Raw genomic sequence first — 17,921 nt, 5'->3', positions numbered from 1 at the left:
GTCAAGCAGATAGGCAGGAATATGGAAGTGTACATCGACGATATGCTCGTCAAGAGAAAGGAAGAACTCGCGCATCTGGACGACCCTAAGGAGACATTCGATACCCTCAAGCAATACCAAATGAAGCTAAATCCTGCTAAGTGTGTTTTTGGTGTCGCTTCCGGAAAATTCCTCGGATTCATGGTGTCTCAGAAAGGAATAGAAACAAATCCTGAGAAGGTGCAAGCCATACTCAATATGGCATCACCTAAGACCGTTAAGGAAGTCCAGAAGCTCACAGGCCGGATTGCAGCTCTTAACAGATTCGTGTCTAGAGCAACGGACAAATGCTTACCATTCTTTAAGACCCTGAAGCAAGCCTTTGAATGGACCAACGAATGTGAAGCGGCCTTCCAAGAACTCAAGCATTACCTTAGCAATCCACCACTCCTAAGCTCGTCCAAAGAAGGTGAAAACTTGTACTTATACTTGGCAGTTTCATCTACAGCCGTCAGTGCAACCTTAATACGAGAAGAAGATAGGAAACAGCTCCTAGTCTACTACATCAGCCAAGCTTTCCAAGGAGCTGAATTCAGGTACCCAAAGATCTAGAAAATCACGTTTGCATTGATAGTAGCCTCGTGCAAGCTCAGGCAATACTTCCAGGCAAACCCAATCTTAGTGATAACGGACCAACCCATCAAGAAGTCTATGAACAAACCTGAAGCAGCCGGGAGGATGGTCCAGTGGGCAATTGAACTCAACTAATTCGACGTGGAGTACCATCCCAGGACGGCCATCAAAGCACAGGCTCTAGCTAACTTCATCGCCGAGTTTACCCATCCAGACGAGCCGAGCCTTGCCAACAAGGACGAGACATGGGTGATGCAGACCGATGGCTCGTCAGCCTAAAAAAGAGGGGGAGTAGGGGTCGTCATAACCACTCCTAACAGAGAAACATTGAAATATGGAGTCCAGCTGAAATTTTCAGCCACCAATAACGAAGCTGAGTACGAAGGAATTCTGACAGGTTTAAGGCTCGGAAGAGAGCTTGGGGCCAGGAACCTGCTAGTTCAGAACGACTCAAAGCTAATAATTGGGCAGATCAGAGGAGAGTACGAAGTAAAAGAAGAAAGAATGCAGAAATACCTCAGGTTGACGAAACACTTGACTCAAGAGTTCGAAAAAGTGGAGTTCATCCAAATTCCGAGAAGCCAGAATATGGCTGCAGACAAAGTTTCAAAGATAGCATCATCAGAAGAGACAGAATCAAGGACAGACTTGATGATAGAGATACAGAGAAACCCCAGCATAGAAGAAATTTCAACATTCGCAGTCGAGGGCACAAGTAGCTGGATGACGCCCATCATGTCCTTCCTCCAGGATGGCCACCTACCCCAAAACGCAGATGAAGCTAGGAAAATCAGGAAGAGATCCGCCAGATTCACAATTCTCAATGATACCTTATACAAAAAAGGTTTCTCCATGCCTTACTTGAGGTGCGTTGACGAAGGAGAGGCCGAATACGTCCTGAAAGAGGTTTATGAAGGAATCTGCAGAGATCACGCAGGCCCAAAATCCTTGGTAAGAAAAATTATGCGAGCAGGCTACTTCTGGCCAACTATGCAAGATGACGCAACAAGGTTCGTCAAGAAATGTGACAAATGTCAAAGGTTCGGGAACATTCAACAGCTCCCATCAGAAAAGCTGACGACGATAACATCTCCATGGCCGTTTGCACAATGGGGAATCGACATCGTTGGCCCATTACCTCAAGGCAAAGGTCAGGTAAAATTCTTACTAGTTGCTATTGATTATTTCACTAAATGGGTTGAAGCAGAGGCACTGGCAACCATCACCGAGGCCAAAATCTAGGGTTTCGTCTGGAAGAATATAATCTGCAGATTCGGGATTCCAAAGACGATCATATCAGACAACGGACGACAGTTCGATTGCCAAGGTTTCAGAGACTTCTGCTCAGGACTAGGCATCAAGAACCAATTTTCATCACCAGGCCACCCACAAGCGAATGGACTAATGGAAGTGACGAACCGCACATTGCTCAAGATCATAAAGACCAAGCTGGACGATGCGAAGGGTGCCTGGCCAGAAGAACTGCCCAACGTCCTGTGGGCCTACAGAACCACGGCTAGAACCCCAACGGGAGAAACCCCCTTCAGACTTACCTACGGTACAGAAGCAGTGATCCCTGTCGAAGTCGGAATAACCAGCACCAGACGAGAAGCGTTCAACGAAGAAGAGAATGACGATCTATTACGAGTTGATCTAGATTGCCTTGACGAAGTACGAGACAAAGCCCTCAGTAGAATGACAGAATACCAGAAGAAGATGACAGAGTACTACAACAGAAGGGTGAAGCTCAGGCGACTCAACATAGGAGACCTCGTCCTGCGCAAAGTAACCCAAGCAACTAAAGACCCAACTCAAGGAAAGCTCGGCCCTACTTGGGAAGGACCATATAAAGTCATCCACTACTCCAGACAAGACAGCTACCATCTGGAGACCTTAGACCGACAAAGGCTCCCAAGGCCATGGAACGTTGAACATTTGAAGAAATACCATCAGTAGATGTAATTGAAAGACGTATTCGTCATTAACTATCAATAAATTGATTATTCAGCCAATATTCGTGTTCAAACAGGCTCGCTCTAAGAATCTAACAAAAGCCAAAAATGGCTAAGTAACAAGATTCCGTGAAGACGGATGTAAGTTACTGACGAAGATAATGTCACTAAGGGTGATTGAAAAGCCAAAAAATGGCTAAGTAGTAAGATTCCGCATTGACGGATGTAAACTAAAAGCCAAAAATGGCTAAGTAACAAGATTCCGCGAAGATGGATGTAAGTTACTGACGAAGATAATGTCACTAAGGGTGATTGAAAAGCCAAAAAATGGCTAAGTAGTAAGATTCTGCATTGACGGATGTAAACTACTGACGACTACAAAACCCCGAAAAAGGTGTAAGTTATAAGAAGCCGAAAAAATGGCTAAGTAACAAGATTCCGCGTAGACGGATGTAAGTTACTGACGTAGATAATATCACTAAGGGTGATTGAAAAGCCAAAAAATGGCTAAGTAGTCAGATTCAGTGTTAACGGATGTAAACTACTGACGATCACAATGCCATACCGTGACAAATATAAACTACTGACGCTCACAGTTCCAAAGAAGGTATGTCTCATAGAAACGAAAAATATTTCACCAAACACATCACATATGCAATTAAGAGCATATAACTTGCAAACACAGGTAAGACGCAAGAAGTAAATTAAAACCAAGAAATCACCATTGCTTCTTTTGCAAACCCGTAAACACTGGGTTTAAACATTGTTCCCCAAAAAGAAAAAAGAAAAATGTTTCTGAATAAGATTTACAAAAAGCCACAACAGGCAATGGTCAACAGACAAAAGAAATATTTCTATTAAAAACTAAGTAGCAGGCTCAGGCTTCAGAAGTAGGAGGGGCATCAACGGCAGCAGCATCATCAACAGGGGCATCTCCTGGAGCATCATCAGCAGGGACCGCGGACAGAGCAGCTTCGTCAGCAGCCATCTCCCTGTCCACTTCTTCCAAGTCCAGGTTCCCCATGTCAACGCCGGTTGGGTGCTTGACCATATATCTCCGAAGAAGTTCAAAGCCTTTAAAATACCAACTGAAAAGCACAGTATTGTACTCTTCAGTGGTTTGAAAGGCCTCAACGGACCTAGCCGCAATGATCTTCAGCAATTCCTTAGAGCTCTGAAGCTGCTCATCCTTCTTTAAATTCAGCTGGCGCTCAACTCTAAGGTCGTCACCTAAACCCTTGACCTTCTCCTTTAAAGTAGTAGCTTCGTCCATAGAGTCAATAAGGTTGTTCTTCAGCTTTGAGTTCTCACTTTCCAGAGCTTGCACCTTTGACGAAAGGGATGCCAGCTTAGCCTCTTGAGTAAGATACTCAGAAGCAATGTGTAAGCCCTCTCCCAGAACATGAAAAGAAGTACCAAGTCTTCAGTAAAAAAAAAAAAAAGGGGTTGCTCATGAAAGAAGTAAAAGCACTTCACCTGAACGAGCTTATGGACGTGGCCACCAGCGACTGTATTAAAGGAGACCCCAGAGAAAGCCTTCAGGTCCTTAGCCGTCACAATGCTGTGGGCTCGTTCAACTGCCAGCTTCTCATCCCCCCAGATTGTTGAGCGACCAACATCCTCTCTCTCTTTCTCTTTCCCCGTCAGGCGTGGCCTCTTGGAGACGGGCGTGGGAAGCTCCTCCACTAAAGTAGACGGAGAAGCAGTCCTCGTCGTCTCAGTGCCAGAGACAAGGGGAGTAACGGAAGCTGGCGGAGTGGCAGAAAGACCCTTCCCTACTACACGCACGGTCTTTTTTCCTATGTTGGACAAAAGCTCGTCCTTCTTTGCCCTCATCTTCGCATACATATCTTTATTGAATTTGGACGTCATCTCTATCAAAAGAAGAACATTAGTCCCGAAGAAAAGCACAGGAAAGAAAGGTCAATACTGACGAAGCTAGAACTTACTCTTTTTTCCTTCTATGTCAAGATTTTTCAAAACAAAGGCAGAGGGCTCAGGCCCAAGGCAGTAGAACGCAAGAGTTCTGGGATCAACGAGATCATCCCAGCTCTCGATTGTCTGCGCGTACTTGATAGCCTTTTGCACACGTTCTCTATACCTGCTCTTAAGCTTTGGTCGTCTTTTGACTAAAAAAAAAAAGGGGGGGGGGAGAGGGTGTTAGCGGCCATAATTGTAAGTACGACAGAATTCAAGAAACGAAGAAGAAATATTGATGCACCTAAAGTCGAGGTTTCCCACCGACGACATAACACCGGGAGATCACCCCAAACCTCGCCCGAGGGTGTCTCAAAATCGTCCCCAGACACATAGAAGAATCTGGACTTCCAATACCTGAATGACGAAGGTAAATTTTTGACAATCCTAGTCCTCCTCTCCCAAGGCACTAGTTCATAATACCCATGCTCCTTTGACGCTTTCAAACGATACAAATACACCAATTCGTCAACTCTGATCATATCCCCGTCATTAGCTGCCAGCCATATCCCCATACAGCTGACTAAAATTCTCCACGAATTGGGCATAAGTTGCCCCGGAGCGATACCAAAGTGATCTAACAGCTCCATCAAGAAAGGATGGACGGGAAACCTCAACCCACAAATGAAGGCAGCCTCGTAAAAGCATACCTCACCTGGGAAGAAGTGACACGCCGGGTCTTCCTCACTGGGCAGACGAACCCTAACTCGATCCGAAAACTGGAATCTATCTCTAAACCTTGCCAATGTGTCAGCGTCTAGCCTACACTCCTCTCCCAGAGCATAAAAAGCCCTAACCTCTCGAGGGCCAGAGACGGCGGTATCTTCCTCCGCTGGGCCGCCATTGGACGACAACCCAGTTTCAAGCTCGCTTGACCTAACTTCAGACATACCTACTCTCACTCCAACCTCGTTCACAAACCAATCTAAAGACTGATGAAGCAAAGGCAACAGATCAGCCAAAGCAACACTCAGACAGTTACCCTCAAAAACAAAATCCTCAATATTAGAGGAAACCCCTAAAGACCCTCCTAAGCGAGCAAAAAGGAATGAAATTGAGGGGCAAGCTATCCTAACCTCAGAGCTACTAACCATAAAAACCAAATAAAAGACACAACGGCGAACTAAACCCCCATGGAATTTAGAACAAACGAAAAGAGAAAAGAGAAAAAGATCAGATGCAAAGCCACAACAAGGCGAAGAAGAGTAACACAGGAGAATGGGCGTACCTTAAGGAAGCGATCAGAAGAGGGAGCACCACCACGCCGATTGCCAGTTCGGAGAAAGGTTGCAGAGAGAGGTCGCTGGAGAGGATGATCAAAGCAAATGATTGAAGGATTTTTGAAAAAAGTGAACAAGAAGAAGTTTTAAACTAAGGCTTTGGAAAACTGAAAAAACCAGCGGGAAGCCCAATAGTCCCACCAAATCAAAGCATTAACTCCACCCACCGGCACGTGCCATGTATGCCACGATTTACGAAACGCCGCCACTTTGCAGTTAATGCGGATCGAAATCCCAAACGACACTCGTAAACTGTAAACTCTTCACATTCTATGGTCGTCATTTAAATAACGAACACAGAATCAAGGGGCAACTGACGGGGCTGATGAGTTCATTTACACATGGATGATCCCATTAACACGGACGAATCCAAACTCTGGCTAGGTGAGTCAATTATATGCTTTACTAACGAAGATATCCAGATCATTCAATGCAGGCAATCAAACCCAAAACAGTTACGGGATAACTGTACAATCCGTTGAAGGACAGTGATGACACATTAAACGGCCCCAGACGTTACCAAAAGGAGCATTAAGACCTTCATCACTACCCCAACGGCTAGAGGCCATAAGAAGATATATAAGTCCCAGACATCGCCAAAAAAAAATAAAAGGCAGAGACAAGTAAGAAAGGAGATTGTTTATTTGCTTTTCTGTCCATCTTATATTGCTTTTCTTTTAAGAGAGTTTCATATTCTGACTTTGGCATCGGAGGCGTTGTGGCAGGCACCACACCGGTGACCATCTGTGGAAGTTGAAGGATCATCTCCATCCGACGAACAGTACTGACGAGTTCTCACTCATTAGTTTGAACAGTACTGACGAGTTCACACTCATCACTTACATTTTGTGGTTAAAATCAATTTGATCATTACATTTTTGCAATAGTCAATTTGAACCTTCTTATTTATTTTCAACTGGCAGTTAATTTGGTCTCTGCCGTTAAGTCACTAACGAAAAATGTCTATGTAGTAGACGGCAAGTACAATATTGGCACACTTGAAGTTGAAATGGCAAATAAATTGATATTTTAAAATTTTAATAGATATTTAAAATGCCACATCAGCATTTATTATTATGGGCAAATTACACCTCACCACCCGAAACTATACCCTTGATTACACTTTGCACCTTGAAGGAACCTCAGGAAAGTTTGTGCCACGCAAATATTTGTGCCACGCAAATATTTGCCACATAAGCCCTTCGACAAAAAAAGGTGCAAGAATTACTTGACCATATTAATCAATCTTGCAGCAATGGTGGGAAAGTGGTTGATATTGGTCGAGCAGCCTTCATTACAGTACTTAATGTCATATCAAACACTTTTTTTTCCATTGACTTGGCCCATTATAGTTCAGATTTATCGGGTCAAGATTTCCAGGAGCTTGTATGTGTTATCATGGAAATAGCTGGAAAGCCTGATATTGCAGACTATTTCCCAGTACTTCGTTTAGTTGACCCACAAGGTGCACAGCGAAGGATGACGATTTGTTATGCCAAATTGATCGAGATTTTTGACAGAATCATCAATGAACGAGTACAATGAAGAGCTTCAGAGGGTCCTAACGCAAGAAACGATTTACTAGATTCCTTCCTCAATCTTGCTGAAGATGATAATTCAGAATTAAGCCACAACGATTTCAAACATTTGCTTCTGGTATTGACTAACTTCCTTATAGCTTTGCTTTTGGTATTGAATTCCATAATATATAAGCCTTTTAAACTCGTCTCTTGAGACTGTACCAAGATATACTTTTTAGGCAGTTATAAGCCATCACGATATTTTTTTTTTCTTTTTTTCTTTTTTTTTTGAGACGGTATAAGCCATCATGAATATTATTTCTTTTCAACCATGCTTTGGTCATCCAAAGAAGTAAGTAAGTTCTGGTATCAACAACAAGTTCATTACGCAAGACCTGTATAACATTTTTCCTTCAGGCAATGGTATGACTTTAAATTTTAAGAGATTTCATACTTAATCCCATCTGCCTTGATGCTATAAATAAATTATAACTTACCTAAAATCATAAACTATTAGAAACTAAAAAATTTAATCATTCGATCATAATTCTTAATTGCTCTTTCTGAAATCCTATTGCAAGGAGGGGGGAGAACATTTTCCAAGGAATGACGGAAAACCAACAGTTTATTCACTAGTTTTATTGTAGTCGCGTACTCCTAACTCTTTGTTAGAATTAACGTTATCAAAAGCAAATGATAAGAGTATTACTTTGTCTTTATTAGTTTATAGGAAACTTAATCAAGTGTTCTTAACTAGCTCTCACACTATTTTGTACCAGGATTTATTTGTTGCAGGGGTTGACACAACATCGCACAGTCGAATGGGCAATGGCAGAGTTACTTCACAACCCTGAAAAAATCGCAAAGGCCCGTGATGAGCTAGAAAAAGTCCTGGGCAAGGATGGGCTTGTTCAAGAATTGGACATCTCAAAGTTCCCTTTTTTACAAGCAATAGTGAAAGAAACCTTTCGTTTGCACCCACCAGCACCTTTCCTAGTTCCCCACAAGGTAGAAACCTTTGTAGAAATGTGTGGCTTCACTGTGCCCAAAAATGCGCAAATTATAGTAAATGTGTGGGCAATGGGGCGAGATCCAAGCATATGGACAGACCCTAATATATTTTTGCCTGAAAGGTTCTTAGAGCGCACCACTGACTTTAAAGGTCAAGACTTTGAGTTGATTCCATTTGGAGCTGGAAGAAGGATTTGTCCTGGATTACCATTAGCTAACAAGATGGTACACTTGATGTTGGCATCTCTTGTTCATTGCTTTCATTGGAGACTTGCGGATGAGTTGAAGCCAGAAGATATAGACATGAGTGAGACCTTTGGAATCACCTTACACAGGTCTGAGCCTTTCCGGGCTATTCCCATCAGGGTATAACTTCTATTATTTTCGTAGCCAATTATATTTGCCTGTTAGGATTTTCTGTAAGCAGTAAGCATGAGAAAGATCACTGTATGCATGGTATCGTACTTCATTGGTAGTTTTAAACTTCTTGACGCTGTGTGACAAGAAATTTAATGGTAATATAATAATTGTTCAAAAACAAGGGTGGACATGCGACTATGTTTATTCTATTAAAGTCAATTTTCTTGTATGTGAATCATGTAATCTTTTAACCCTCAATCATTTCTGGCCCATATGGACAGACAGAAACAAAGCCACGTGTGAAATTTTAAATTAAACTCATAAGAATATGTTGACCTTATATACCTTAAGTTCTAACCAAACGCCGTGCTATCTCAATGATTGTTGGCTAACTTGGCTTTCTAGTATAACATCAATGCCAGGATCTTGTTTCCTATATGTTTGCTGTGTACTGGCTTCCTTAAATCCCCTGTATCGATAATAATGCGATAGTTGAAAGTTCATCAGGTCTGTTAGCTACTAGCTAAACAAGACAAAGGTAAGTGATCTATAGATATGTGAGACACTATAAACTTTCAATTTCGGATTGGAGGGATCTCGTTCAAAACCTATTCATAAAACCATTTAAGTGTATATCACTTAAATAAGTTAAATGACTTATCAAATATGTTATGTGACTAAAAGTATACATGAATGATTTTATTAATCACCACATAGTGTGATGAAGGAATTTTCCTTCAAACCAATTTGGAGGTAAATAGTTTCCAATTAGAAAAATGGTGTAGTTGCCATATGATATAAATAAGGAAAAAATTTCAACTTCTAACCAATTGGAACAAAATTTTGTCAAACCAATTATGTGGCAATTTTTTTTTTTTTTGGAACAAGTTATGACCTAACAATTGATGAAACCATCCATATGTACTTTTAGTCACGTGATCTATCTAATTATTCATATGATTTGTTTCAATAATACGTGTTAATGTGTTTATGAATGACCACGTAATAGATTAGATGAGATTCCTCTAATCCAGTTTAGAGGAAAACTTTGTTCAATAAAATTAAAGTATTAGCAGAGGGCTAAAGAAAACAAGTATGCAAGTAGTATGGTATCTTATTTGTATAGTGAAGAAGAAAGAAAGTTTGCGAGAGAGTGAGAAAAGCAAATACACAAAAGAAAACTCTTGCAAAAAGAGACCAATTTAGGAATAGCATATGATTGTTACACTATCATGGGGATTTTTTCTTTTTTGGGATAATCGCAAGACTCTTGACTCAACATAGGAGACTTCTAAAGAAGCAAGTGTTACTGTTAGCTCCAAAGCTAAGGTTATTCTAGAAAAGATGTTAATAAAGGTAAACATAGGAGGAAAAGAAGCAATAAGTTTTTATTTTTATTTTTTATTATAATAAATTGATAATTACAATGGAAGTTGGAGATTTAAACCCTAAATATTTCATTAGAAATAATAGAAGATGCCAACAGGTTTAGCTATAAGCCTCTTGGTCAACAATATGTTGTTTGTGTGGGGATTCTAGGGTTTTTTTTTTGGGGTTTTTTTGGGGGGGGGGGTTGATTATAGGATGTGAACAAAGAGGATAAATTCAATAATGATATAGTGTAAAAGTCCATAATTACACTATTTAATAAGATAATATCATTTCAAAAATGTTTAATTAAAAGTATAAAACCTGAAACACAGGATTACAATCTCATTAAGTAATACAAATATTTGTTAAAAAAAAAAATCAAAATAGAAACTATCAAAGCATGGGAGTAACAGGCCACATCGGCGAACAAAGGTACCAAATCATGAGTTCTTCTATAGAAACACATTTTGCTACACACTTTGATACAACTTACACATTTGTCAATGTATAATTGGATTTCATCACTTACACATGAGACCACTATTGGTTCTTGTGAAAATTAATTCAATCACCACATGACATGTGTATTAGTTGTGGCAAAGTATGTGCAATACTCACTTTTCAAAACACTCTACATCAGATTATTTATTTTACACTACATTTCATTAAAATATCAATTTTTCTTGATTTTTTTTAAATTGTTTCTCATTCTTCACACAAAACAACCATCATCCACTCTTTTTTTTTCATTCTCAACATATGTAAAGAAAGAATAAACAATTAAATGCAAATGAATAGTGTCTGTGTAAATTTACACAATTACTGTAGCAAACTTGTAAATTTATACAGTTATACACAAATTGATATGGATCATTTTTAGAAAAAAATTTGTAAATTTTATACTTTTTTCTATTATACACGGACTGATGTGAATGCTGAACTTGCAGAAAAAAAACTTGATTTGTGATATCTTTTATTCTTCAACTTCTACCAAAGTTATGACAATTTTAAGTATTTTCCTTTTCATTTGGTCTTATTATCCTTCAATATGAAGTGAGACAACTTAATTTCTCAAGTTCAAGACACAAAGGTGGTTTCTTTTAAATACAATTATAAAACCCTATCAAATTTTAGTCAATTTTAATGACCCATGCTATGGATGAAACCAATTTATTAGGGATGAATGTTATAGCATGAAACCAATCTATAAGGGATGAGTGTTAACCATTAAAAAGCAACTTCAAACAACCGAGTGAACATAACTGAATTATCTCCAATGAGTCGCATAATGCTATAACGAGGCTCGATTTTCAACAAATACAAAATTTTGAAGTAAGCTAAATTGTAAATTTTGCTTCAATATAGCATTTGAATTTGTTTTTGTTATTTAAGTAGTTAATAAAGGGCATTGATGTGTAAAATCCCATCAAATTGTATAAATTATATGTTGTGATGTACCCATGAATTGACTAAACCTCAAGGGTGTCTAAACTAACCTATGTTTAGTACAATAAAAATTTAAAGGATTGAAAATTTAAATTAAAATGAAACTAGTCTATTCACATGTGCTCCGCGCATGCTCAACGGATTTTTCTTTCGTGGGCGTATGTCAAAATTTGTCATTCATCCAAATTTGCGGGTTTTTTACATTTATGCAATAGTGTTACGCATTTGCCAACTATTGATATAGCCAGGACCCAGGAGTGTGATGAGGCTAGAACAAAAAATAAAGACCAAAATCTATAAGCTATATAAATAAAAAGCACCAATGCCCCTACATTACACATTTGGTTTATTGAGTCCCTTCTTCTTCTTCTTCTTCTTCTTCTTCTTCTTCTTCTTTTAAGTTTTGAATAGTTGCTACAGTACTAATTTGGTTTATTCAATTGGCACTGTAGCTACAGTGCTTTGATTTCAACCTCTGCACTATTGCTACTTTCTTTTCCTCTCTTTTTTTCCCTGCTATTTTCTTTTCTTTTTTCTCGACTTTTTTTTTTCGGAGTAATATCGTCCTGTCCGCTCTTCTTTTTTTATTTTCTCTTTTTTATATATATAAAGATGTTAGTTAACACAATATTTTTGCAATTGTTGATATGTGAATTCCTTATAGGTTAAAATAAAATATCATACTAGAATCATCCACAACTAAAACTAAAGGTATTATGAAAAAAGAAGTGTTACATCCACAACATTTTTCGCAACACTTTCACAACATTGTTCATTAGGGTTTTTTTTCCCCCCACAAACCACAGTACGTCAGTTTTGGTTGTGCTGTTTTTGTCTTTTCTTTTAAATATTTATATTTGTATGTACAGTTACATTGACTTAACAAATTTTTACAATATTTTCACAATTATTGACAATTTGCATTGTTCATTGGGCCTTTTTTCTTTTTTCTTTTTTAACAATACGCTAGTTTTTCTTGTGCTTTTAAATATTATATGTGCATACACAATTACACTAAAACAACAAATTTTACGATATTTTCATCATTATTGAGGTGTCAATTTTTTAAAGGTCAAAATAAAATAATAAAATAAGACACTAATCAGAACTAAAAATAAAGGTATTATGAAAATGTTATAACATCTTCTTCTTGTCACAATATTTTCACAATCGCGAGATCTCAGTTCCTTATAGATCAAAATAAAATAAAATAAAAAGAAATGCTATATACACAACATTTTCACAATAATTTTGTAACAAATTTTATGTGGCAAGGTATTTTTGAAGGATAAAAAAGTGCTATCAATAGTGGGTTCAATTTAAAACCAATAACAACTGTACGTTATGTAATTTAAAACCAATAGTGGGTTCAATTTATAATTTGTTTTAAAATGTTATGGATGTAGCATTTTTCTCAAATAAAATAAAAATATATTTATTCGAATCCTAAAAATAAAAGTATTGTGAAAAAGTTTTAATATTTTATTATATTCTTAGACTTCTTTTTTAGTATATATAGTCAAATTTGGTGAGCCAAAATTCACTGTACGTTTCACGCACAATTCTCTTGTATTGTTTTTTTTTTTTTAATGCATAATTTTAAAACCAGTAATAATTTTTTTACCTAAAATTTATTGTGAAAATTCTATACATAAAAATTAAATAATAAAATATCAAATTGGGACCTACCACAGCCGGAAATAAAAAATATTACGAAAATGTTGTCATGTTGTGACATTTTGTTATATTCCTAAACTTCTTTTTTGTGTGACATTTTGTTATGTTCCTAGACTTCTTTTTTTGTTTAGTCAAATTTAGTAAGCCAAAACTCATTGTTTTAGGTACAATTTTCTTCAATTGGCTTTTTATTTTATTTTTAAATGCACGGTTAAAAGTAGTTAGCCCAATTTAAAACTAGTAGCAATTTACCATCTAAGATTTATTATGAAAATATTATGGACGTAACATTACTCTAAAATAAAATAATAAAATATCAAACTAGGACCCATCATAGATAAAAATAAAGGTATTGTAAAAACATCGTGTCTTTTTGTTGTGTTTCTAGACTTCTTTTTTGGTTTGTTCAATTTGTTGAACTAAAATTCATTGTTTAATGCATAATTTTTTTAGGTTGATTTTTTTTTTTACACATTGTTTCAAGTTTTTTTAAAAAAATAAAAATAAAAACACACACACACCACACACACACATATTGTTTTCCACACACACACACACACACAAATTGACGAAGTAACACTTTTCTCCTTATGTTCGGGTTAGTTGCATTCCCCCCTTAAACTAAAGTTGGAACAATTTCATCATTTATTTTTTTGTAATTTAGAATTGAAAGTGTAATTTACTTTGATAAATAAAAATAAATTGAAGGAATAAGAGAGGCTTGAATTGATACCTGCCTCTACCACTGCCCATATAGGCGAGTAGGTACCCAGGTCTCGTAATGTCCTGTTGCTCAGGGGTTCAATCCCCCGCACTTAGGCATGGCAATTTTTATCCAAACCCATGAACCCACCTAAAACCCATTTAATTTGGATAAGTCTTGACCCAACCCAATTAAATATTTGGGTTAAATGGATAAGACCCAAATGAGTAATTCAATTAAATGGGTTTTGGTAGTTAAACCACTAAGTATCCAATTACCCATTTAAAAGTTAAAGTTCAATACTTAAAAAAAAAAAAAAAAAAAAAAAAAAAAAAAAAAAGCCAAAATCCCTAACAAACAATAAAACATCACAACCGCCTCTTCCTCCATCTAATGTAAAAAATTTCTCCTCCATTTTCTAGGCATTTTCTCAACTACCAAATTAGACAAAATCTAAACACCTTTCCCTCTTCCTCTGTCTAAAGTTTGTCTTTCTTAGTTCCAACTAGTACGACTCTAGGGTTTCGATAGAAGAGAGAAAACATACCATTTTTCATCAAGATCTCTCCAATTCTATATTCGTCTCTGAATTTAACTCTTCCTTGTAAGAATTCTGGTTTCTCTGCTTTTCTGTAACTTTAGCTCTTGCTCTTACTTCGGTAGCGAAGGTTCATGCGATTCAGCAAAGTCTCCTTGGATGGAGAACAAGCGAGTTCAACTTGCAAAAGAGAAATCTCGATGAAATTGAATGCTGGAGATTTCTTTTATTGAGCAAGTTTCCGATGGAATTTTGAATTTCAGTGACGGAGAATGTAATAGCAAAATTCCAGAACAGAGCAACTGAGCAAGTTGAGAACAGAGCATTAGAATTTTATTTCCGTGAGAGAGTGAGAGAGATTTCAAGTTTGTTTTGATATGAAAAATCTATGATTTGCAATTTTGCACATTTTGGGTCAAGGTGGATAAAGACTTGAGAATGATACTTCAATTCTCATGATTTAATTTTTTTTTTTTTTTTTTTTTACTTATCTTCTTTTGGTTGCTAAGAAAAGTTGGAGAAAAGAAAATTGCAGGTTAGTTTCAGTGTTCTTATGTTTTGAGGAAAGGTGAATTAGTTTTGCCCCCAAAAAAAAAAAAAAAAAAAAAACCTCAAATGATTTGCATAGCATGGGTGTGAAAAATTTTCAGAGAATTTCTAGTTGAATTGCTAAATATGAATTTTATAATGGGTTAAATGAGTGGGTTACTAATTAAATGAGTTGAATTAGTAATAGATAATTAATTTATATATAAACGGGTATAAATAGATAAATAAGTAATTACATACCCAATCAATTTATAATCCAACTTATTTATGACTCAACCCGCCTATTTACGGATTTACCACCCCTTGGCACTCACCTAGCAAAAAAAAAAAAAAAGAATCGGTACCTGCCTCTTTGGACAGCACGACCCACACTGTCCACACTCCACAACCCGGAAGCACCCACCCCTCTACCTGTAGCTTGAGTTTTTGACTTACCTGTGACACATTATACAATTCTTTTAATTAACAAACCTCTATAAAAAAAAATTAAAAAAAAAAAATGTAGCAGCAGAACTCTTTCAAGGAAGCCCATAAAGAACACACAGCTAAACAGGTACAGCTTAACAACCCCAATTGAACTCTCAAATCGAAAAAAAAAAAAAAAAAAAAAGTCGTCAGACCCAAGGCCATGGCGACATCGACCGTGGCGAATCTAACGGTCATGATTGCACTACTGATCGCCGCCGCTACAGCCGCATCAAACGCTCCTGCTCCTGCTCCAGTTACCGGTTACACCAACCACACCGTGGGCGGCGCCGTCGGGTGGTTCTTCAATTCCACCACCAACACTTCCGCCACTAATTACTCCCTTGGGCCGCCACCCAGACCTTCAATCTCGGAGACTATCTCAGTACGCAACTAAAGCATTTTATTTCTTTTTGACGGATCAAGACGATGTCGTTTTCACTGAGCTTTCGCTGCATTCACTTTCTGAGCATCCAAACGACATTCTTTTTTTTTTTTTTAATTTTAATTTCTCTTTTATTTTTTTTTTAGTTCTTAGTTAAATAATTAATCTTGTCGTTTTGTTAAAATTTTCTGTAGTTTTCGTTTCGATTTCGAACACGACGGTGATCCAGACCTACAACGAAACCGTCTACCAGAACTGCACCATGGACGAATCTGAGGACGGTGATACGTACCAGTACGACGGCGGCCAGAACCAGTTCGAGAAATCGTTGACCGTGGCGGTGCCGTTGACCATCGCGGGTCCCAACTACTACTTCTCCGACGCCGACGACGGTGCTCAATGCCAGAGCGGCATGGCCTTCGAGATCCAAGTCAATCACGGCCTCGGTTTGCCTCCATACCTCAACCAGCCACCTCCGCCGCCGTACATTGAGCCACCTGGCTCCGACTCGGCTCAGTTTCCGCCGATCACTTTGCCCCAGTCGCCGACGAACTCTGGCTTCAAGGCCGGTGCTAGTCTGACCGGCGTGTTGTGTGTTAGTTTTTTTATTCTTTTTGAATTGCTGTCTGTTTTTTGAATTTAAAATTTTTATTTTTTTTAAGGTGGGGCCCGTCGGGGTAGAGATGGTATTTTGATTGTTGTTGTAGGATATTTTAGTAATTGCCTCACACATGTCGGCCAGCTGGAGATAGAGTTGAAAAATACTTGGATTTCATTTGTTCAGTTCTGAGATGTGTTTGGGTGCGGGTATGAGCATGGCCTTTAGAGTGGATTACATTCTTTCTTTCTATATGGATTATAAAACAAACTTCTGGATCACTGCATAGATTTGTATTTCTCATTTCTTGTTGATTTTAATGATAAAATACATGAAATACATTGAGATTTTTATTTGGGATAATTACAGTAAACCCACCTGAGGTTAGGCCCGTTTTACTTTGCCTACCCGTGGTTCAAAACTTATCACTTTACCCACCTAAGGTCCCTTCCGTTATCACTTTACCCACCTGAAGTCCCTTCCGTTAGAGATCTGTTACCCACCTCTCCTTTTGCTGTTAGAAGAACACATTTTTAGAGAAAAACAAACATAACACGAATCAAAAAGTTAGGGTTTGATATTAAAAACAAATGTTTATGAATGTAAGAAATAAAATTCCAAACAACTACAAATCAAATTGTTTGAAATTAAAACAAGTATTACACCGGTGGTGGCTCTTTTGTACTTCAACATGATCTTCCCCTTCCACAAACTCATCAACAACCCAATCACCCAGGTCTGAGAGAGGAGAAAAACAATTATGAACCACCCATGGATACCGACCAAGGATCGGCGACACCACTGTCAGACTCGGAGCCTCAATCTCCGCCATCGTCGAGCTACCCACCATAACACCGGTGGACCTAGAGTCACGATAGCCTCGTCCATGAGTAACCTCGGCATCGGAGACTGAGCCTAACGAGAAACCCACCTTAACAGAGCCGAGAACCACCGCGTCGGAGTTACTACAAGCCGCCAAGGCTTTTCCGGCCACTGGATGTCCAAGAACTCTCAACGGGATGGGTGCAGAAGCCCCGATCATATCGTCAAGAAGCCCCTGTTCTGGGTTTGAAAATTTTTTGATCATGTGTTCTGGGTTGGGTCGTTGCTGCTGTTTGGTTGTTTGGCCGTTTGGCCGTTGGTGTTCTGGGTTGGGTCATTGTTTGAAGATCATGTTGAAGGGGAAGATCATGTTGATGAGTGAAGAGTGTTCTGGGTTGGGTCGTTGAAGGGGAAAAACGATTATGAACCACCCATGTGTTCTGGGTTGGGTCGTTGTTTGAAGAGTGAAGAGTGTTCATACCTCTTTTTTTTTTTTTTTTTGGTTTGGCCATTTATTTCACAACAGAGATCATTACACAGAACCATACCCTTGAACTCAACTCTAAAAACCCTCCAAGCTCTTTCAAAAAAATTCATACCCTAACTTTTTGATTCGTGTTATGTTTGTTTTTCTCTAAAAATGTGTTCTTTTAAC

The 17,921-nt window shown here is 38.2% G+C and overlaps 1 protein-coding gene and 1 pseudogene across 1 annotated transcript; both read left to right on the top strand.

Moving 5' to 3' along the window:
* The first annotated feature begins 6,162 nt into the window (after positions 1-6,162).
* Positions 6,163-8,724, top strand: LOC112012633 (cytochrome P450 76T24-like; annotated as a pseudogene).
* Positions 8,725-15,472: 6,748 nt separating this feature from the next.
* LOC112039823 (early nodulin-like protein 18) lies at positions 15,473-16,800 on the top strand. Its single transcript, XM_024072729.2, is given in 3 exon segments — positions 15,473-15,802; positions 15,805-15,846; positions 16,041-16,800. Coding segments are annotated over 3 exon segments (663 nt in total). The 5' UTR covers positions 15,473-15,624; the 3' UTR covers positions 16,484-16,800.
* Positions 16,801-17,921: the final 1,121 nt, after the last annotated feature.

This window comes from Quercus suber, unplaced genomic scaffold, assembly GCF_002906115.3.
Source record: "Quercus suber isolate HL8 unplaced genomic scaffold, Cork oak 2.0 scaffold_141, whole genome shotgun sequence".
In the NCBI taxonomy this organism is placed as follows: domain Eukaryota; kingdom Viridiplantae; phylum Streptophyta; class Magnoliopsida; order Fagales; family Fagaceae; genus Quercus; species Quercus suber.
The sequence above is the reverse complement of the archived record's forward strand: the minus strand, read 5'-3'. Positions and strand labels throughout refer to the sequence as shown.